Here is a 22,735-nt window from a genome sequence, read left to right as displayed (position 1 = left end):
GCCACCACACCCCACTAATTTTTCTATTTTTTAGTAGAGACGGAGTTTCACCATGTTGGCCAGGCTGGTCTTGAACTCCTGACCTCAGGTGATCCACCCGCCTCGGCCTCCCAAAGGTCTGGGATTACAGGCATGAGCCACCGCACCCAGCCCCAAAATCCAGTTCTTATCAGAACGTTCTTATAAGAAGGTTCCTGTGAAATCAAACTGAATGCTATGAGGAAAACAATGTTGACAACTTAGTCTTAAATCAAGATTCATATCATCCAAAAATTCTTCTCTAACATTCCTTTTCCTTTTATAACAACCTTTCTGTTATTCTGTAGTCACTTAGTCTTTGGAGCTAAAACATCATCATTTTTTTCTTTATATGCTATTCTCTAATTATTTACGGGTTGCTTTAAATATATGTTATATCCTCAAGTGCATATCAAATATTCCAAAGGGCAAAAGCTTTTAATTTTTGTCCCATTTCATTTTTTTAAAATCTTTTTTAGAGACAGCATCTTACTCTGTCTCCTAGGCTGGAGGGCAGTGGTGTGATCATGGCTCACTGCAGTGTCAAACTCCTGGGCTCAAATGATCCTCCTGCTTCAGCCTCTTGAGTAGTTGAGACAACATGTGCGTGCCACCATGCCCACCTAGTTTTTGAAACTTTCTATTTGTACAGATGGGGTCTTGCTATGTTGCACAGGCTGGTCTAGAATTCTAGGCTCAAGCAATCCTCCCACCTCAGCCTCCCAAAGCACTGGGATTATAGGAGTGAGCCATTACACTCGGCCCTCCCCCATTTCTTAGTACACTGATGCAGAGGCATCCAAAAAGCCTTTCTTGGAAGAAGGAAGGAATGGAGGAAGAAAAGAAGAAAGGGAGAAAGACCAGCATATAGGAGTTTAAAGGCTGAAATATTACATTACTGCTCAAGCTCTGGTATGAATAAACAGATTTTTTCAGGGCCAAACTTAAAGCTTTAAATTAAAAGTCGAAAAAAGTTTTACAGTTTGTACAATCAAGATGAATGATTCAATATTATGGGGCTTACAGTAAGTAAAGTATAATAATTCAAGTAACTTGGTGCAATTATTAAAATATGTACTGAAATGATCAATTAACCTTGCCTATAATGCTAATAGAGCTTCACAATCATTTCTTTAATATGTCCTATGATTTTTCCCGAGATTTTTTTCAGTTAAGTCAAACTGAAAATGATTTCCCAGATGTTTGGTAGTGTGTGTGTACGTATACATATACATATATATATATAAAATATGCATATTTGTATATAAATTTAAGAAGCAACATTAAGTACACAAGCGGCAACAAAATCAATTCACCTGCTTTAGCAATATTTGTTACTCATACTAAAAGAAATTACCTCTGAGTAATTTGATGAGAGGTATTTCCCATTGCACTTAGCAATGCGTCTCAGGATCTGTAATGCTTTATCTCCTTTCTTCCGAGTAATCAGCCAACGGGGAGACTCGGGGACCACCCTGGCAAAGAAGGAGGCTGTTGTGAGTTATGTCTAGGAATTTCAAACTCTAAAATCTATTGCCTTGAGTTTTTCTATCAAAATGGATCTTGCAATTAGATATATATTTAGGAGTCAATAAGAGTTGATAATAGGTCCCTGAAACACAGATTATTCTTGCAAGGTTATAATGGATGGGAAAAAATGCTAGCTTGATAATTGGATCATTGCTCATCAAAATAATCAATATGACATTGCTCTTGCAAAACCAGGCTATTTTACAATATATTGATTCCATATATGAAAAAAATTGGGATTTAGTAAATATTAAGAAAAGCTTAGAAATCTGATTTATGTAAACTGACTTGCCCATATATTAAAATTAAATTAGAAGAATCATTAAAACATGTTCATTCCAATAAAAATCAAATGCTGGCTAGGCGTGGTAGCTCATGCCTGTAATCCCAGCCTTTTGGGAGGCCAAGGTAGGTGGATCATTTTAGGTCAGGAGTTTGAGACCAGCTCGGCCAACATGGTAAGACTCTGTCTCCATTAAAAATACAAAAATTAGCTGGGTGTGGTGGTGCACGCCTGTAATCTCAGCTACTTGGGAGGATGAGGCAGAAGAAGCACTTAAACCTGAGAGGCAGAGGTTGCAGTGAGCTGAGATTGCGCCACTGCACTCCAGCCTGGGCAACAGAGTGAGACTCCACCTCAAAACAGCAACAACAACAACAAAAATAAAATGCTTTTCTGTTGCTTTTTGATAATGTAATTTTTTGATGCTCTTAACATTTCCTTATTCCTCAGAGAATTTCTGAGTAATATTCATTTGCTTTATAGAACACACAGAGAAACAAATAGACTTCATTGCATTTAATTTGCATGTTGAAATACTGGCAGATATGGTTTGTTGCCTTATAGTTTTCATGAAGCTATTTATTACAAAACAAAACATAATGCAATACCCTATTTAGAATTTTGTGTTCTGGTATTTTATTGATTCATTTTTCTTCACAATTATTAATAAAATCATCAACAAATACTCTCTTTAAATCCTAAAATTCTCTAAAAATTCTCAAAGCATGTAGCCATTTTAGAGATGTTTGAAAATTTCCTTTATTGCTTTCATTTTCATGTCGGTTTGGAGTCTAATTTCTGCAGAATCAGTATAAATATGATGATAACAAAAACCACATTACCAGTAATAAAGGAGGAAGAGAAAGCTGGGCAGCGTGATGGCTAACTGGATTCCTTGCCAACTGGGGATGAAGTAGGCAATTCCAGGGAGAATAATGATTCCAAGGGTAAAGAACATTTGAATCACGATTCCCACAATCCTCCTTTGTTTCGAACCTACTATTTCTGTCACTAAAGGAAAACAAACACAAGAGGTCACAGAAGCACAAGGTCAGCTCCAAAATAAACAAACAAATACCGAGATGTTACACCTGTTACATCCATCAGCATTGCTAGAACACGCTAGCACTCAGATACGGAGGCTTCCACACTTGCAGAAAGGATGGAGGTGTCCTTCTTGATACTAAATGCTTTTCTCCCACTCTCACCTCTGCCATTTATCACAGGCACTTGGCCATGTTCCTCTTACGCACCCAGACCAGCACTCTTCTGGGTACAATAGGGAAATACGAAGAATATCTGTGTTGGTTTTAGGAAAGCTTCAGTAATGATTATTTTAAAAGGTAATTGTAATTATCAAAACATAAATATGTTAAGATGGCTACATTTGATCACTGTATCTCTAGAGATATGCACATTCTAGTCTCCTTAGAAGATTCATTATAAATATAAGACTCTACAAAGACTTTTCGTTATCACAAGACAACTTCTATTAAATGATAATTCTCTCCACAGTGTTGTACTTTTCATTGACATGATATGCTCTAAAAATCACGTGGGAAATTTTATTACTGAAATCTTTTCCTTTCCTGCCCCTTCCCACTAATTGATTTCTTATATTCTGATTATCCTGGGATAAGCTACTTTATTGTTGCTCTCAGATCACAACTTTGAAGATTCACCTAGGCTGAGTCTTCTTAAAAATGCCTTGCCTTCCAATGTTACTCTTTCTGTTCCAGACAGTGACAACCAATCCCTCTAATCATCTTCTCTCCTTCTCCCACTCACAGAAAGATCTTCAGGGGTCTCCAAAATGTGCACTGCTTGGAGATTGTATAGCAGTGACAGAGGAGAGTGGAAGTGCAAAGATCTGCAGCAATAATCTAAGATGAGAATTCACATTTTCCTGGTCAGAAATCCACCACTACTCTTAAAATAGGTGGCTGGTCCCGAGCTAGAAATGGAACCAAAAGGAGTAGCCAGGGCTTTCCCAAGGGATATGAGAAAAAAGTAAAGTGAACTTTTTCTTTCTTCCATCACCAGAAGGTCAAACTTTCTGGCCATAGAAGATATCCAAGGGTCACAAATGAACTTCTCATTTTTAGAACATATTTCTCCCATAGTGAAAAGTTTCCAACTTGTACAGAAAGAGGAGAGTTGGCAACACAGGAAAGTAATCTCAAACTGTACCACATAACACAGTGCAGAGAAAATGCTTTAAAAATGCCTCAAGAAGCTACTGAGATTTTATAAAAATTAATTTCTTATAAAGCAAAGCTAGAAACCATATTATAATAGTATAGAAGTACTTAAAAGTAGTTTGCCCCAGTGTTTTATAATATTCTATATTTGGCTCCCAAAGTAAGGTGGTATTTTAGTTTCTAAAGCACTCAGAATCCTACCTCTGAGCTCTCCTATCTGCAGAAATAATTACTGTAGCTGCAGTGAAACCTCCTTTGTTAAAGGACACATGAGGAAGAGGAAGGTTGATTAACTAGCACTTGTTGGCCATCTGGCCCTAGTTTCCAAATAGAGAAGATGGTGTAAGAATGTCTTACCAATCACGTAGCAAGTCATCCATGTCCCCTTTCCAAACACACCTTGCAGGAAGCGGAAGATCACAAACACAGGGAAGTTTGGTGCAAAGGCCACCACAACCCCAGTGACACCAACACCAAGGCAGGATAGCAAGTAAATGACGATCCTGCCATACCTTTTTGAGAAAGACAGGAAAAGAGCTCACCTTAAATATTTTCTTCAACACAATGGGAAAATATAACATAAAATATTATATTATATCATACCATATCATATTATACTATATTATATTACATCATTTTATTTTAAAGATGCTTTGTAGAGACAGGGTCTCACTATGTTGCCTAGGCTGGAATTACAAAATTTAAAGTACAGAATGCATCCTTTGTGATTGCAGTTTCTGAAAAGATGACCCTCCTTGAAACTACTGTGTCACATAGAGTCCCCCCAGTGGTACAGATGTGACACTTTCTAGCATCTTTTCTGTGTCAAGTCTAAGGACAGAGAGGCAGAAAGAAGAAGCAATGGTGTGTTATGGCCAGAAGGCCTTGCCTTGAATCTCACCTCAACCATCTACCAGTCATAAGACCTTGGGCTAATTCTTAAGGTCTTCAAAACGAAGGTTTTGCTTGCTTGTTTTTGTTTATTCCCACCTTTTTCTAGAGGGAGGTTGTAGAGAGGATCAAATGAGATGTTAATGTGAAAGCGTTTTATAAACTACAAAGTTGACAGCCAATGTCAGTTGTTCTTAAATTTTGTATTTTATTTTCACCATTGGCATAAGTGTTATTAAATCGTTTAGGAAAATGAACAAGGTATCATGCACAACATTCTGAGAGACTGGTGTTAATTGGTTCAGCATAGTGGTGTTAAATTATTGTCTGGTAAATGTTTGCTATCAATGTCCATTAAGAGATTTGATTCTATGACATCTTTTCAAAAAATTTCCATAAAATATGTACATAGAGCATCTTGCTTGAGTCAGCAGAATAGAGATGGAAGTAGCCTTAGTTTATCTAAATTTTTTTTTAGTGGACTCTGTGTCCCCTGCCCCTACACATGCACAGCATACTCCTTGTTAACATTCCCCATGGGAGCGGTACACTTGCTGCAATTGATGAACCTACAGGGACACATCATAATCACCCAATGTCCACAGTTTACATTTGGGTTCACTCTTGATGTTGCAAATTCTATGTGTTTTGACATGTGTATGATGACACGTATCCACCATTAAAGTATCTAACAGAATAGTTTCTCTGCTCTAAAAATCCTCTGTGCTCTGCCTGTTCATCCCTCCCTCTCTCCACCCCCTAGCAACCACTGATCCTTTTTTTTACTGTCTCCATAGTTTTGCTTTTTCCAAAATGTCATATAGTTAAAATCTTATAGTATGTAGCCTTTCCAGATCAGCTTCTTCATTTAGTAATATGTACTTACGTTTCCTCTATGTATTTTCATGGCTTGATAGCTCATTTCTTTTCAGTATGGAATAATATTCCATAGTCTGGATGTATCACAGTTTGTCCATTCACCTATGGAAGGGCATCTTGGTTGCTTCCAAGTTTTGGCAATTATGAAGACAGCTGCTATAAACATGTATGTGTAGGTTTTTGGGTGAACATGAGTTTTCAACTTTTTTGGGTTGGAATTGGAATACCAAGGAGTACAATTGCTGGATCATTTAGTAAAAGTATGTTTAATTTTGTAAGAATTACAAAAATGTGTAAGAATTTTGTCATCTAAAGTCACCGTTTCATTTTGTATTCTCACCAGCAATGAATGAGAATTCCTGTTGTTCCACATCCTAGTCAGCATTTGGTGTTGGCATTGTTCTGGATTTTGGCCATTCTAATAGGTATGTAGTGGTATCTCACTGCTGTTTTAATGGGCATTTCCCTAATGATATATGACGTAGAGCATCATTTCATATGCTTATTATCATCTGTATACTCTCTTTGGTGAGCTATCTGTTAAGGTCTTTGGCCCGCTTTTTAGTTGGGTTGTTTGTTTTCTTATTGTTGTGTTTTAAGAGTTCTTTATATATTTTGAATAACAGTTCTTTATCAAATATTTTCCTTTTGTTAATATTTTCTCCCAGTCTGTGGCTTGTCATTTCATTTGTTCTCTTGATAATGTCTCTCACAACACAGAAAATTTTAATTTTAATGAAGTCCAGCTCATCAATTCTTTTTTTCATGGATTATGCTTTTGGTGTTGTATCTAAAAGGTCATCTAGATTTTTCTTCCTATCCCATCCTCTAGGAGTTTTATAGTTTTGTATTTTACATTTAGGTCTGTGATCTATTTTTTTAAAGGGTGTAAGGTCTGTGTCTAGATTCATTTTTTTTTTTTTGCATGTGGTTGTCCAGTTGTTCCAGTACCTTTTGTTTTCTGCTTTGTCAAAGGTCAGTTGACTGTATTTATGTGGGTCTATTTCTAGGCCCTCTATTTTATTCCATTGAACTATTGGTAGAGGTCTACTCTTTCACAAATACCACACTGTCGTGATTACTGTCACTTTACAGTAAGTCTTGATGTTAGGTAGTGCCAGTCCTCTGGCTTTGTTCTTCTGCTTCAATACTGTGTTGGCTATTCTGGGTCTTTTGTCTCTACATATAAACTTTAGAATTAGTTTGTCAATATCCACAAAATAACTCTGTAGGATTTTGATTACTATTGTATTGAATATATACATCAAGTTGGGAAGAACTGACATCTTGACAATATTGAGTCTTCCTATCCATGAATGTTGAGTATCTCTCCATTTATTTAGATCATCTCTAATTTCTTTCATTAGAGTTTTGCACTTTTCCTCACATAAATCTTGTACATATGTTGTTAGATTTATATCTAAGTGTTGTGTATTCTTGGGGTGCTAATGTAAATGGCATTATGTGTTTAAATTCAAATCCTACTTGTTCATTGTTGGTACATATGAAAGCAGTTGACTTTTGTGTATTAGCCTTGTACCCTGCAACTTTACTATACTCACTTATTAGTTTCAGGAGTTTTTGTTGTTGTTGTTGTTGTTAATTCTTTTGATTTTCTACATAGACAATTATGACATCTGTGAACAAAGACAGTTTTTATTTCTTCCTTCCCAATCAGTATACCTGCTATTTTCTTTACTTGTCTTATTTATTGTATTAGCGAGGGCTTCCAGCATGGCATTGAAAAGAAGTTATTAGAGATGACATATTTGCCTTGTTTCTGATCTTAGTGAGAAAGCTTCTATACAGTTTATCATCATTAAGTATAATGTTAACTGTAGTTTTTTTCATAGACATTCCTCATCAAGTTGAGGACGTTCCCCTATATTTCTAGTTTACTGCGAGCTTCTGTCATATATAGATGTTGGATTTTGACAAATACTTTTTCTGTATCTAGTGATATGATCATGTCATTTTTTCTTCCTTAGTTTGTCGATGTGATGGATGACATTAATTGACTTTAGAATGCTGAACCAGTTTTACATACTTGGGATACTACACACTTGGTATGCTACAGTATTTGGTTGTGGTGTATAATTTTTTTTATACACTATTGGATTCTACTTGCAAATTTTTTTGAGGATTTTTGCACTTATGTTCATGAAATATATTAGTCTGTAGTTTTCTTTTGTTGTAATGTCTGTCCAATTTAGGTATTAATGTAATGCTGGTCTCAGAATAAGTTAGAAAGCAATCCCTCTACTTCTATCTTTGGAAAGAGCTTTTAGGGAATTGGTAGCATTTCTTCCATAAACATTTGGCAAATTCACCCGTGAACCCATCTGGGCCTGGTGATTCCTGTTTTGAAAAGTAATTAACTACTGATTCAATTTATTTAATAGATATAGCCCTATTCAGATTGTCTATATAATCTTGGGTGAGTTTTGGCAGATTGTAATCTTTCAAGGAATTGGTCCATTTCATGTAGGTTATCAAATTTGTGAACACAGAGTGTTCATAGTATTTCTTTATTATCCTGTTAATGTCCATGGGATCTGTCAAAATGTCCCCTCTTTTATTTCTAATATTAGTAATTTATGTCTTCAACCTCTCTGTCTCCTCTTTCCTTTTTCTTAGTCTGACTGGAGCCTTATTGATTTTTTTAAATCTTTTCAAATAACCAGCTTTTGGTTTCATTTTCTCCATTGATTTCCTGTTTTTAATTTTATTGATTTCTGCTCCAATTTGTATTTTTTTTCTTCTACTTGCCTTGGGTTTAATTTGCTCTTCTCCAGTTTCCTAAGGTGAAAGCTTAGATTATTGATTTTATGTATTTCCTCTTTTCTAATATATGTATTCAATGCTATAAATTTCCATTTAAACATTGTTTTTGTTGCATTCTGAAAGTCTTGAGTGTTTTCATTTTCATTTTGTTTAATATACTTTTTAATTACTCTTGAGATTTCTTCTTTGACCTATGTGTTACTATAGACGTGTTGTTTCATCCCCAAGTATTTGGGGATTTTCCATCTATCCTTCTGTTATGAATTTCTAGTTTAATTCCACCATGTTCTGGGAGCAGACACTGTATAATTTTTGTTTCTTCACATTTGCTAATATATGTTTTATGGCCCAGAATGTGATTTATCTTGAATATTGCATGTGAATATTTCGTGAGAACTTGAAAAAAAATGTTAAGTCTGCTGTTGTTAGATAAGGTTGTCTAAAGATGAAAATTATATACAGTTGATTGATGATGCTGTTGAGTTCAATTATATCTTTTTATTATTATTATTATTATTATTATTATACTTTAGGTTTTATGGTACATGTGCGCAATGTGCAGGTAAGTTACATATGTATACATGTGCCATGCTGGTGCGCTGCACCCACTAACTCGTCATCTAGCATTAGGTATATCTCCCAATGCTATCGCTCCACCCTCCCCCCACCCCACAACAGTCCCCGAAGTGTGATGTTCCCCTTCCTGTGTCCATGTGTTCTCATTGATCAATTCCCACCTATGAGTGAGAATATGCGGTGTTTGGTTTTTTCTTCTTGCGATAGTTTACTGAGAATGATGATTTCCAGTTTCATCCATGTCCCTACAAAGGACATGAACTCATCCTTTTTTATGGCTGCATAGTATTCCATGGTGTATATGTGCCACATTTTCTTAATCCAGTCTATCATTGTTGGACATTTGGGTTGGTTCCAAGTCTTTGCTATTGTGAATAATGCCGCAATAAACATACGTGTGCATGTGTCTTTATAGCAGCATGATTTATAGTCCTTTGGGTATATACCCAGTAATGGGATGGCTGGGTCGAATGGAATTTCTAGTTCTAGATCCCTGAGGAATCGCCACACTGACTTCCACAAGGGTTGAACTAGTTTACAGTCCCACCAACAGTATAAAAGTGTTCCTATTTCTCCACATCCTCTCCAGCACCTGTTGTTTCCTGACTTTTTAATGATTGCCATTCTAACTGGTGTGAGATGGTATCTCATTGTGGTTTTGATTTGCATTTCTCTGATGGCCAGTGATGGTGAGCATTTTTTCATGTGTTTTTTGGCTGCATAAATGTCTTCTTCTGAGAAGTGTCTGTTCATGTCCTTCGCCCACTTTTTGATGGGGTTGTTTGTTTTTTTCTTGTAAATTTGTTGGAGTTCATTGTAGATTCTGGATATTAGCCCTTTGTCAGATGAGTAGGTTGCAAAAATTTTCTCCCATTTTGTAGGTTGCCTGTTCACTCTGATGGTAGTTTCCTTTGCTGTGCAGAAGCTCTTTAGTTTAATTAGATCCCATTTGTCAATTTTGGCTTTTGTTGCCATTGCTTTTGGTGTTTTAGACATGAAGTCCTTGCCCATGCCTATGTCCTGAATGGTAATGCCTAGGTTTTCTTCTAGGGTTTTTATGGTTTTAGGTCTAACATTTAAGTCTTTAATCCATCTTGAATTGATTTTTGTATAAGGTGTAAGGAAGGGATCCAGTTTCAGCTTTCTACCTATGGCTAGCCAGTTTTCCCAGCACCATTTATTAAATAGGGAATCCTTTCCCCATTTCTTGTTTTTGTCAGGTTTGTCAAAGATCAGATAGTTGTAGATATGTGGCATTATTTCTGAGGGCTCTGTTCTGTTCCATTGATCTGTATCTCTGTTTTGGTACCAGTACCATGCTGTTTTGGTTACTGTAGCCTTGTAGTATAGTTTGAAGTCAGGTAGTGTGATGCCTCCAGCTTTGTTCTTTTGGCTTAGGATTGACTTGGTGATGCGGGCTCTTTTTTGGTTCCATATGAACTTTAAAGTAGTTTTTTCCAATTCTGTGAAGAAAGTCATTGGTAACTTGATGGGGATGGCATTGAATCTGTAAATTACCTTGGGAAGGATGACCATTTTCACAATATTGATTCTTCCTACCCATGAGCATGGAATGTTCTTCCATTTGTTTGTATCCTCTTTTATTTCATTGAGCAGTGGTTTGTAGTTCTCCTTGAAGAGGTCCTTCACATCCCTTGTAAGTTGGATTCCTAGGTATTTTATTCTCTTTGAAGCAATTGTGAATGGGAGTTCACTCATGATTTGGCTCTCTGTTTGTCTGTTATTGGTGTATAAGAATGCTTGTGATTTTTGTACATTGATTTTGTATCCTGAGACTTTGCTGAAGTTGCTTATCAGCTTAAGGAGATTTTGGGCTGAGACAATGGGGTTTTCTAGATATACTATCATGTCATCTGCAAACAGGGACAATTTGACTTCCTCTTTTCCTAATTGAATACCCTTGATTTCCTTCTCCTGCCTAATTGCCCTGGCCAGAACTTCCAACACTATGTTGAATAGAAGTGGTGAGAGAGTGCATCCCTGTCTTGTGCCAGTTTTCAAAGGGAATGCTTCCAGTTTTTGCCCATTCAGTATGATATTGGCTGTGGGTTTGTCATATATAGCTCTTATTATTTTGAGATATGTCCCATCAATACCTAATTTATTGAGAGTTTTTAGCATGAAGGGTTGTTGAATTTTGTCAAAGGCCTTTTCTGCATCTATTGAGATAATCATGTGGTTTTTGTCTTTGGTTCTGTTTATATGCTGTATTACATTTATTGATTTGCGTATATTGAACCAGCCTTGCATCCCAGGGATGAAGCCCACTTGATCATGGTGGATAAGCTTTTTGATGTGCTGCTGGATTCTGTTTGCCAGTATTTTATTGAGGATTTTTGCATCAATGTTCATCAAAGATATTGATCTAAAATTCTCTTTTTTTGTTGTGTCTCTGCCAGGCTTTGGTATCAGAATGATGCTGGCCTCATAAAATGAGTTAGGGAGGATTCCCTCTTTTTCTATTGATTGGAATAGTTTCAGAAGGAATGGTACCAGCTCCTCCTTGTACCTCTGGTAGAATTCGGCTGTGAACCCATCTGGTCCTGGACTTTTTTTGGTTGGTAAGCTATTGATTATTGCCACAATTTCAGCTCCTGTTATTGGTCTATTCAGAGATTCAACTTCTTCCTGGTTTAGTCTTGGGAGGGTGTATGTGTCAAGGAATTTATCCATTTCTTCTAGATTTTCTAGTTTATTTGCGTAGAGGTGTTTGTAATATTCTCTGATGGTAGTTTGTATTTCTGTGGGATCGGTGGTGATATCCCCTTTATCATTTTTTATTGCATCTATTTGATTCTTCTCTCTTTTTTTCTTTATTAATCTTGCTAGCGGTCTATCAATTTTGTTGATCCTTTCAAAAAACCAGCTCCTGGATTCACTGATTTTTTGAAGGGTTTTTTGTGTCTCTATTTCCTTCAGTTCTGCTCTGATTTTAGTTATTTCTTGCCTTCTGCTAGCTTTTGAATGTGTTTGCTCTTGCTTTTCTAGTTCTTTTAATTGTGATGTTAGGGTGTCAATTTTGGATCTTTCCTGCTTTCTCTTGTGGGCATTTAGTGCTATAAATTTCCCTCTACACACTGCTTTGAATGCATCCCAGAGATTCTGGTATGTTGTGTCTTGGTTCTCGTTGGTTTCGAAGAACATCTTTATTTCTGCCTTCATTTCGTTATGTACCCAGTAGTCATTCAGGAGCAGGTTGTTCAGTTTCCATGTAGTTGAGCAGTTTTGAGTGAGATTCTTAATCCTGAGTTCTAGCTTGATTGCACTGTGATCTGAGAGATAGTTTGTTATAATTTCTGTTTATTGAGGAGAGCTTTACTTCCAAGTATGTGGTCAATTTTGGAATAGGTGTGGTGTGGTGCTGAAAAAAATGTATATTTTGTTGATTTGGGGTGGAGAGTTCTGTAGATGTCTATTAGGTCCGCTTGGTGCAGAGCTGAGTTCAATTCCTGGGTATCCTTGTTGACTTTCTGTCTCGTTGATCTGTCTAATGTTGACAGTGGGGTGTTAAAGTCTCCCATTATTAATGTGTGGGAGTCTAAGTCTCTTTGTAGGTCACTCAGGACTTGCTTTATGAATCTGGGTGCTCCTGTATTGGGTGCATATATATTTAGGATAGTTAGCTCTTCTTGTTGAATTGATCCCTTTACCATTATGTAATGGCCTTCTTTGTCTCTTTTGATCTCTGTTGGTTTAAAGTCTGTTTTATCAGAGACTAGGATTGCAACCCCTGCCTTTTTTTGTTTTCCATTTGCTTGGTAGATCTTCCTCCATCCTTTTATTTTGAGCCTATGTGTGTCTCTGCACGTGAGATGGGTTTCCTGAATACAGCACACTGATGGGTCTTGAGTCTTTATCCAATTTGCCAGTCTGTGTCTTTTAATTGGAGCATTTAGTCCATTTACATTTAAAGTTAATACTGTTATGTGTGAATTTGATCCTATCATTATGATGTTAGCTGGTTATTTTGCTCGTTAGTTGATGCAGACTCTTCCTAGTCTCGATGGTCTTTACATTTTGGTATGATTTTGCAGTGGCTGGTACCGGTTGTGCCTTTCCATGTTTAGCGCTTCCTTCAGGAGCTCTTTTAGGGCAGGCCTGGTGGTGACAAAATCTCTCAGCATTTGCTTGTCTGTAAAGTATTTTATTTCTCCTTCACTTATGAAGCTTAGTTTGGCAGGATATGAAATTCTGGGTTGAAAATTCTTTTCTTTAAGAATGTTGAATATTGGCCCCCACTCTCTTCTGGCTTGTAGGGTTTCTGCCGAGAGATCCGCTGTTAGTCTGATGGGCTTCCCTTTGAGGGTAACCCGACCTTTCTCTCTGGTTGCCCTTAACATTTTTTCCTTCATTTCAACTTTGGTGAATCTGACAATTATGTGTCTTGGAGTTGCTCTTCTCGAGGAGTATCTTTGTGGCATTCTCTGTATTTCCTGAATCTGAATGTTGGCCTGCCTTGCTAGATTGGGGAAGTTCTCCTGGATAATATCCTGCAGAGTGTTTTCCAACTTGTTTCCATTCTCCCCGTCACTTTCAGTTACACCAATCAGACGTAGATTTGGTCTTTTCACATAGTCCCATATTTCTTGGAGGCTTTGCTTGTTTCTTTTTATTCTTTTTTCTCTAAACTTCCCTTCTCGCTTCATTTCATTCATTTCATCTTCCAGGGCTGATACCCTTTCTTCCATTTGATCGCATCGGCTCCTGAGGCTTCTGCATTCTTCACGTAGTTCTCGAGCCTTGGTTTTCAGCTCCATCAGCTCCTTTAAGCACTTCTCTGTATTGGTTATTCTAGTTATACATTCTTCTAAATTTTTTCCAAAGTTTTCAACTTCTTTGCCTTTGGTTTGAATATCCTCCCGTAGCTCGGAGTAATTTGATCATCTGAAGCCTTCTTCTCTCAGCTCGTCAAAGTCATCCTCCGTCCAGCTTTGTTCCGTTGCTGGTGAGGAACTGCGTTCCTTTGGAGGAGGAGAGGTACTCTGCTTTTTAGAGTTTCCAGTTTTTCTACTCTGTTTTTTCCCCATCTTTGTGGTTTTATCTACTTTTGGTCTTTGATGATGGTGATGTACAGATGGGTTTTTGGTGTGGATGTCCTTTCTGTTAGTTTTCCTTCTAACAGACAGGACCCTCAGCTGCAGGTCTGTTGGAGTACCTGGCCTGCCGTGTGAGGTGTCAGGCTGCCCCTGCTGGGGGGTGCCTCCCAGTTAGGCTGCTCGGGGGTCGGGGGTCAGGGGTCAGGGACCCACTTGAGGAGGCAGTCTGCCCGTTCTCAGATCTCCAGCTGCGTGCTGGGAGAACCACTGCTCTCCTCAAAGCTGTCAGACAGGGACAGTTAAGTCTACAGAGGTTACTGCTGTCTTTTTGTTTGTCTGTGCCCTGCCCGCAGAGGTGGAGCCTACAGAGGCAGGCAGGCCTCCTTGAGCTGTGGTGGGCTCCACCCAGTTCAAGCTTCCTGGCTGCTTTGTTTACCTAAGCGAGCCTGGGCAATGGCGGGCACCCCTCCCCCAGCCTCGCTGCCGACTTGCTGTTTGATCTCAGACTGCTGTGCTAGCAATCAGCGAGACTCCGTGGGCGTAGGACCCTCTGAGCCAGGTGCGGGCTATTCTCTCCTGGGGCACCCTTTCCTCAGCCCGTCGGAAAAGCACAGTATTCGGGTGGGAGTGGCCCGATTTTCCAGGTGCCGTCTGTCACCCCTGGAAAGGGAACTCCCTGACCCCTTGCGCTTCCCAAGTGAGGCAATGCCTTGCCCCTGCTTCAGCTGGCGCACGGTGCACTCACCCACTGACCTGCGCCCACTGTCTGGCACTCCCTAGTGAGATGAACACGATACCTCAGATGGAAATGCAGAAATCACCCGTCTTCTGCGTCACTCACGCTGGGAGCTGTAGACCGGAGCTGTTCCTATTCGGCCATCTTTCTCAATTATATCTTTATAGGTTTTTTACCTGTTGAATCTGACCATTTCCAACAAAGGGATGTTGAAGTCTCCAGTGAAATCGTGGATTAATCTATTTCTCATTCCAGTTTTATCACAGTTTTTTCCTCTTATAATTTTGTGCTCTGCTACTAGACACATAGATATTAAGGATTATTGGCTTCTTGGAGAATTGACCCCTTTATCATTATATAATGCCCGTTTTTATCCCTGATAACTTTCCTTCCTCTGAAGTCTGCTCTGCTGATAATAGTATAGCTACTTCTGCTTTACTTTGATTACTGCTATCATGGTATAGTTTTCTCCATGCATTTACTATTAGTGTGTATGTGTCTTTATATTGAAAGTGGATTTCTTGTAGACAACATATATGGTTGGGTCTTGTTTGTTGATCCACTGTGAAAATCTCTGTCTTTTAGTTGGCGCATTTAGACCATCTTACATTTAAAGTAAGTATTGGCATGGTTGGATTAATGTCTACCGTATTTGTTATCATCTTCTATTTGTTTCCCTTATTTTTTATTCTTATGTTTGTATTCCACACTTTTTCCTGGCTTTTGTGGTTTCATTGAACAGCAGTTTATAGGATTCCACATTTTCTTCATTTTTAGCATATCAGTCATGCTTTTTTTTAAAAAATCTTTTTTTAGTAGTTGCTTTAGAGTTTACAATATACATTTACAACTAATTCAAATCCACTTTCAAATAACACTGTATCACTTCATGAGTAGTATGAGTACCTTATAACAAAAAATACTCTATATATGCTTATGTATGCTTATATATATAAACATACACAACCAAACACATTGTTGCTATTATTATTTTGAATAAACTATTATCTGTTAGATCAATTGAGAATAAGAAACATATTCTCAATTGTTTATTCCTCTCCAATGCCTTTCCTTTACGTAGATCTGGATTTCTAACCTAGATCATTTTCATTCTCTCTAAATAATTTCTTTTAACATTTATTACAAGGCATCAAATTCCCTCAATTTTTGTCTAACAAAGTCTTTATTTCTCCTTCACTTTTAAATGATAACTTTGCACAGTATAGAATTCTAGATTGGATTTTTTTTCTTGACACTTTAAGTTTTCCACTTTCTTCTTGCTTACCTGGTTTCTGAAAAGAAGTAGGGTGTAATTTTTATCATTGCTCTTTTACTATAGTAAGACATTATCCCCCAACTCTTCTTTCAGAATTTTTCCTTTATCTTTGGCTTTCTGTAGTTTGACTATGATATAACTAGGTATACTTTTTTATGTTTATCTTGCTTGATTTTCTTTGAGTTTCCTGGATCTGTGGTGTCTGACACTAATTTTGAAAAATTCTCAGTCATTATTGTTTAAAATTTTTTTCTATTTCTCTCTCTCTTTCTTCTCATTTTGGTATTCCTATTACACAAATATTATATCTTTTGTAATTGTCCTGCAGTTATTGAACATTCTGTTCTGCTTTTTCAGGTGGTTGTTATTGTGTGTGTGGGGTTTTTTGGTTTTTTTTTTTTTTCCAATTTCGGAGGTTTCTATTGGGATAACCTCAAGGCCAGCGATTCTTTCCTCAGCTATGTCCAAACTCCTATTAAGCCCAGTAACAACATTTTTCATTTCTGTTACAGTGTTTTTGATCTCTAGCATTTCATTTGGTTTCTTTTTTAGAATTTCCATCTCTCTACTTACATAGCCCATCTGTTCTTGCATGCTACTTTATGCATCAGACTTCTTGGCATAGTTGTTTTACATTCTTAGCCTGATCATTCCAACATCCCTGCCATATCTGAATTTAGTTCTGATGCTTTCTCTGTCTCTTCAACTGTGTGTGTGTGTGTGTGTGTGTGTGTGTGTTTTGGCTTTTAGTATGTCTTGTAATTTTTTCTTGATAGGTGAACATGGTGTACTGGATAAACGGAACTGCTATAAATAGACCTTTAGTAATGTGGTGGTGAGGTGTTGGGGGAGGGAAGGCATTCTGTGGTTGTATGAGTAGCTCTCAGTCTTTTAGTGAACCTATGTCTCTAAACGGTGAACTTCACAAGTGCTTCTCTATCCCTCTCCTCTGAACTAGGGGAGAAAGGCTAGAGGGGGCTGGAGCTGGGTATTTCCCTTCTTCCAAGTTGAAAGCTAGAGGAGGCTAGAATTTGGTGTTTCTCTTTCTCCACTTGGAAGGCTAGAAGGGGCTGGAGTTGGTATTTCCCTTCCCCCAGATCAATGAGGCTCTCAGAAAACCCCAGAAGATTAGGCTCTGGTTAAACATCTTCTCCTGAGGGCAGACATTGTTAAGAACAATGTCTGGCATATTTCAAAATTGTTCCTTTTCCCCTCTGGCTGCCAGAGCACCAGGGATTTTCCTTAATATTCACCTTTAGAACCTTGTAGAGCTTCAGGTGGGGAAAAAAAAAAAAAAATCACAAAAGCTTGGGCCCTCCTTTGAGTGAGTCCCTCTAGAGTTTTTAATCCTCCAGGTCATCCACACTGATCCTCCAGGAATTCATCAATTACAGTTCATGTTTATCTACCCTGGCTCTCTCAAGGAGGTTTCTGCGCCTGTGTTATGATTCTCTGTATTCTCCTGTCTTTCTATTTAGTGGGGCTGGGGGTGCGCGGTGGTGCTGAAGGCAGCAGTTTGCCCTGTAGTCTCACTTCTCTTATGGATCTAAGAAGAATTACTGATTTTTCAGTTTGTTCAGCATTTTACTTGTTGTCAAGACTGAGTGGCAAATTCTAAGCTCCTTATATTCTGAACAGGAAGCCAGAAGCCCCAAACTAGATTTTTAAATTCACTTTCCACCCTTCCTACACTGTACTCTCATTGACAAATGGCCTATTAAGTTATTTCTTGTTCTTCCTTCACATATATAAATCATGGATATGGAGGGAGAGAAGAAGCCAAATGTAGGAGGCAGAGTTATTCATGGCTCCTCTTTTTCCCAGGTCTGGCCCCTCCCCTCCAAGGCAGCATGTCCTATATGAGGACAGATGCTCAATCACTTATGAGAATATAGGTAGGGGAAATTTCCCACTTTAGTAAAGTTAATTTAGTTTGGAGATATGGTTATTGACTGAGTAAGAGAAAAAACCACAGATGAAGCAAAACCTAATATCTAAACTAGAAAGAGTAAAAACAAAACAAAATAAATAAATATTAAACTGCACAGTTCCAAATTATAGCCAGCAAAAAAAGAGTGGCATATGGGGGAAATTAGGAAAGGAAGGATGAAGCTTGAAAGGGCTAGAAGTAGAACAGGAGAAAAGGACATCGATAAAAAGAAGAAAAAGGGGAAAGGGCATCACACATGAAAGGATCCAGCAGAAACTCACATGCAAAGGACAGCTGTGGAGAGGGCGAGAGAGAAACATGAAAGAGAAAGGAAAAGTGACAGAAAATGAAACCCAAGGCTCTACCCATTTTGAAGCACTGGTCTGATTAAACTCAGATCTTCAATTGGCTACAGGATATGGGGCCTTTTGTTGTTCTATTAGCTAATTAATTGCTGTTTGCAGTTCTCTAAAAGGTACACTTAGTATCACCCACTGAATGGTACAGTCACAAGAACCCACCATGGGCTGGGCTGGATTAACCAGAACAATATTAGGCCAGATATGGCCATGAGTCAGAGATGGATTAACCAGAACAATATTAGGCCAGATACAGCCATGAGTCAGCGATTCCCAGTCTATACTCCTATTACTCCTGCTAAGGGGGATAGAGAGGAATATTAAATTACTGCAAGTATTTTCATAGTTAGAATTGGGATAAAAATAGAGTTAAACATGAATACAATAGCTAGCATCAATAATGTTAAGGAAGAAGAATATTTAAATAGAAAGCATGATGTCTTGAATATACACACTCACCATGCCTGCCATTGGGCAGTTGCATTTATGAATACAAGATAATAGAAAAAAACTCCTTTAATGGTTTTTGGAAAAATGTTTTTTTCACAGATTTTTACATTTGTAGAATAAAATACAAGGATTTCTTTAAAAAAAAATTAGGCGAAACAAATTTGGAATAGGCTGACCTTATGACTAAATTAATAAAACCACAATCAGTAAGTTGTTACTGAAGCACACCGAATTGATTGATTCTGTAGCATTCAGCACAACAGTGCATCAACCCAGTCATGATGTTCCTGCTTTGGAGGTCTGTGTTTTCATTCTGATGCTCTCAGACCTACTGGGAACAGCCTCAGACCTTTGTGAAGTTCAAGGAATAAGGAGATGAAGTTTGAGAAGAAAAGAATTCATCAAACCAACCAAGTGTGGATGTCACGAATGATGGAATCAAGAATTGTTTGTGAATTTAGCAAAAATATTGTTTTAATAGTTAACATAAAACATTTTTCTCCCCATATTAATGCATGGTATTATAGTGACATAAAATGGCTGTCACATTGGTACCTACCTGTCTGCTGCATAGCCTAAGGTGAATGCTCCAGTCAGGAAGCCGAGGTTCAGGATGGCTTGGGTGAGGTCCAGCATCCACGCATTGACACAGACAAGGTCAAACTGAGAAAACAAAGAAAACACACATGGAGACATGCCGGAATGCAGATCTTCAAAACACCTTATCTTTTGTATAGATCAATGATCTGTAAACATTTTTGCTCATATACTCCTTAAATAAATTTTGAAAATGTATCACATGCGTATGTTTACATTAACACATAAATATTCTTTGCCAGTTTAAATAACTGCAAAGGATGTAATTTTCAGTATACTATGTTGTTATAACATCGTTCTCTTTTTTTTTTTTTTTTTTTTTGAGATGGAGTCTCGCTCTGTCACCAGGCTGGAGTGTAGTGGAGCGATCTCCGCTTACTGCAACCTCTGCCTCTCGGGTTCAAGTGATTCTCCTGCCTCAGCCTCCTGAGTAGCTGGGACTACAGGTATGTGCCACAACACCCATCTAATTTTTGTATTTTTAGTAGAGATGGGGTTTCACCATGTTGGCCAGAATGGTCTCGATCTCTTGACCTCATAATCTGCCCACCTCGACCTCCCGAAGTGCTGGGATTATAGGAGTGAGCCACCGCACCTGGCCAACATCATTCTTTTAAGTGTATTGAATAGAACAGGGGTTCCCAACCACCGAGTCATGGTGGTTGGGAAACAGTACCAGTTTGTGGCCTGTTAGGAACCGGGCCGCACAGAAGGAGGTGAGCAGTAGTGGGCCACGAGCATTACCACTCAGCAGCGGCATTAGATTCTCATAGGAGCGTGAACCCTATTGTTAGCTGCACATGAAATCTCGGTTGTGCACTTCTTATGAGAATCTAACTAATGCCTGATGATCTCAAGTAGAATAGTTTCATCCTGAAACCATCTCCCCCAACACCCCCCACTCCCTCCATCCATGGAATAATTGTCTTCCACAAAACTGGTCCCTGGTGCCAAAAAGGACGGGATGGCTTCAGTAGAGTATGAATATTATATGCTATCAGGTGTCCAATTGCTATAAACAGACTGTTCTTTAACAGTCTGAAATTTGACATCAGTTTTTTTCTCTTTGAGCTCTTATTTTCATTTCCACAGATTTTTATTCTAATGTAATGTATTTTGTGTAGAAAATGTTTTACAGGTTTTGTCACCATACTTCTATGTACAATAAGTTACATATATAAATTGACATTTAATTTTTAAAATTTTCCTGTGACAGTAAGTCTCTAAATATTGGATTTTTTCTGCTTGGGTTATAATTACAATTACCTTTAGACCATAATTGATAAAAAATATAAGATGTAATAAATTTTAAGAAATAATTATTATGCAGAAGTAAAATTTTGTTGGAAATGTACGTCTCCATGGCCAGAAAAAATGTTAAGCGAGTCTAAGTTTTTCTAGTTAGGTCATGAAATCAGTGGATATATTATTTATTACTAGAATGAGTTAGGGCTCAAAATTAATTCTATTTCTGTTTTTCATTTTTATAAATTTATTGGCCAAGAAGATTTTTCCATATAAATAAATCAGTGGGAATGAAGGGAGTTTTGTTACAGAAATGTTACTCAATTCTTTAATCTCCTTCTCAGCTATATGCCAAGATTCACAGTGATCTATCACCAAATTATTTTTACTTTTTTATTAGCCAGCATGTCATGTAAGTTCTCCTACAGTTCTGCTCTAAGGAAAAAAATGGAAACCATCAGACTTACAAAAAGTTGTTTAATTAAGTCATTAATCATTTACATTTACTTATAATTAGTCTTACATTAAGAAAGTTACTTTCTTAATACTGGAACAATATGTCAAATTGTCCCATTGTTTGATGCCCTGAAGATTTTAAAACTTCAAGTCAATGCCTCAGAGTAAGATGAGAGAGAGGCATGATTAATTTTGCAAAGTGGGAAAAGTAGAATTTTGGGTAGGAAACTGCATCCTTAAAAGGGACATGTTCTTAGACAAATTTGTTTTGGGAAAGAGTACAAATGTAAGTTGAGGATCTGAAAACTGGCTCCCTTAAAATTATCCAGGCCGACAATTCCTGTGATCATCTTTGCAAATCTCCAAGTGGTATGCTTATCCCAGTTTCATGCTGCAGTCTAACCACTGCATTAGACTCTAGCATGAAGAGAAAATTAATGTAGTTGAAATATGAATTGTGAGGAATCTCATAAATACATATTCATAAGTAAACTATCGTATTTACTTATAAAGTCCAACTTCTTGCCTTGGTTTTACAGCTAATGACCTGTCACCTAACATAGTTGGAAAAAATTTGGAGGCAGTAGTAGTTGGCTTCTCACAGAGTTGCTGAGATGATCGGTCAAGATGTAAGAAGTAAAGAGATTTACAGATATGCATAATAGTTGTAATCATGGTCATTTTAAAGGATTTTTATTATCAATTTTGGTTTTTCAAGGTACAAAAATTTTATTTTAAGTAAACAAGTTGATGATTATTTATCTGAAATAATTTCTCATTGGAATTAAGCAGGCAAAGAATGTACCTAAAATAAAAGTACATAGAATTTCAGAAAGCAAACAGCGAAATCAAACTACCAGCGGAAATGCAACATTTGCTTTGGAAAAGTATCAACCAGTGTCAAATATAAAAACTCAAACAGTAGAATTTGCTTCATCCATCTGTACTTCAAACAGCTGAGTTAGCTAGCAGAGGGAAACAGGGGTGCTTTTCGTAGATGACATAGCAAGGCCTATCAAGAGCTTGCCTTTTAATACATGTATTCAGCTGCTTTTGAACTATGTGAATTAAAATGCCCCCAAAATATTCTTTAAACCCATAAAATATTATTTAATATAATACTGATTATCTTCTTGACTGTCCCATAAAAGAAATAGTCAAACAGGATTTGTCTTATATTCAATATTTAAATAAGAATCAATTTAAAATAAATACTTCAATGGTTAAAGTGCAGCGATAACACAACATTTTCTAAAGCTTTATGATAGGCATCTGGGCCAGATACTGCCTGCCCTTCTGTGTTTTCTGTACCTCAGGGGACTACATTTCTTAGATTCCTTTACTGGCAGAGTTCTGTGTAGGTTACACCAGTAGGGAGCTAGCGCAAGATCAGAAGGTAGGAGGGAGGTAGTGGACATTCTGCTTCTGGCCGTGGCAGCAGCTCCAGCTCCAATCCTGACAGTGGTG

At 37.6% G+C, this 22,735-nt stretch overlaps 1 protein-coding gene across 1 annotated transcript in view; it reads right to left on the bottom strand.

Annotated features, from left to right (window-relative positions):
- The window catches only part of SLC22A3 (solute carrier family 22 member 3), a 110,014-nt gene that overhangs the window by 40,423 nt on the left and 46,856 nt on the right, over positions 1-22,735 (bottom strand). The window contains exons 2-5 of the mRNA XM_054490963.2: positions 19,530-19,633; positions 4,390-4,544; positions 2,674-2,842; positions 1,376-1,493 (exon numbers count right to left, since the gene is read on the bottom strand). Of these exons, the coding sequence (XP_054346938.2) occupies positions 1,376-1,493; positions 2,674-2,842; positions 4,390-4,544; positions 19,530-19,633 (546 nt within the window). The remainder of the gene's footprint in view (positions 1-1,375; positions 1,494-2,673; positions 2,843-4,389; positions 4,545-19,529; positions 19,634-22,735) is intronic.

The sequence above is a fragment of the Pongo pygmaeus genome, chromosome 5 (assembly GCF_028885625.2).
Source record: "Pongo pygmaeus isolate AG05252 chromosome 5, NHGRI_mPonPyg2-v2.0_pri, whole genome shotgun sequence".
NCBI classification, from domain to species: domain Eukaryota; kingdom Metazoa; phylum Chordata; class Mammalia; order Primates; family Hominidae; genus Pongo; species Pongo pygmaeus.
The sequence above is the reverse complement of the archived record's forward strand: the minus strand, read 5'-3'. Positions and strand labels throughout refer to the sequence as shown.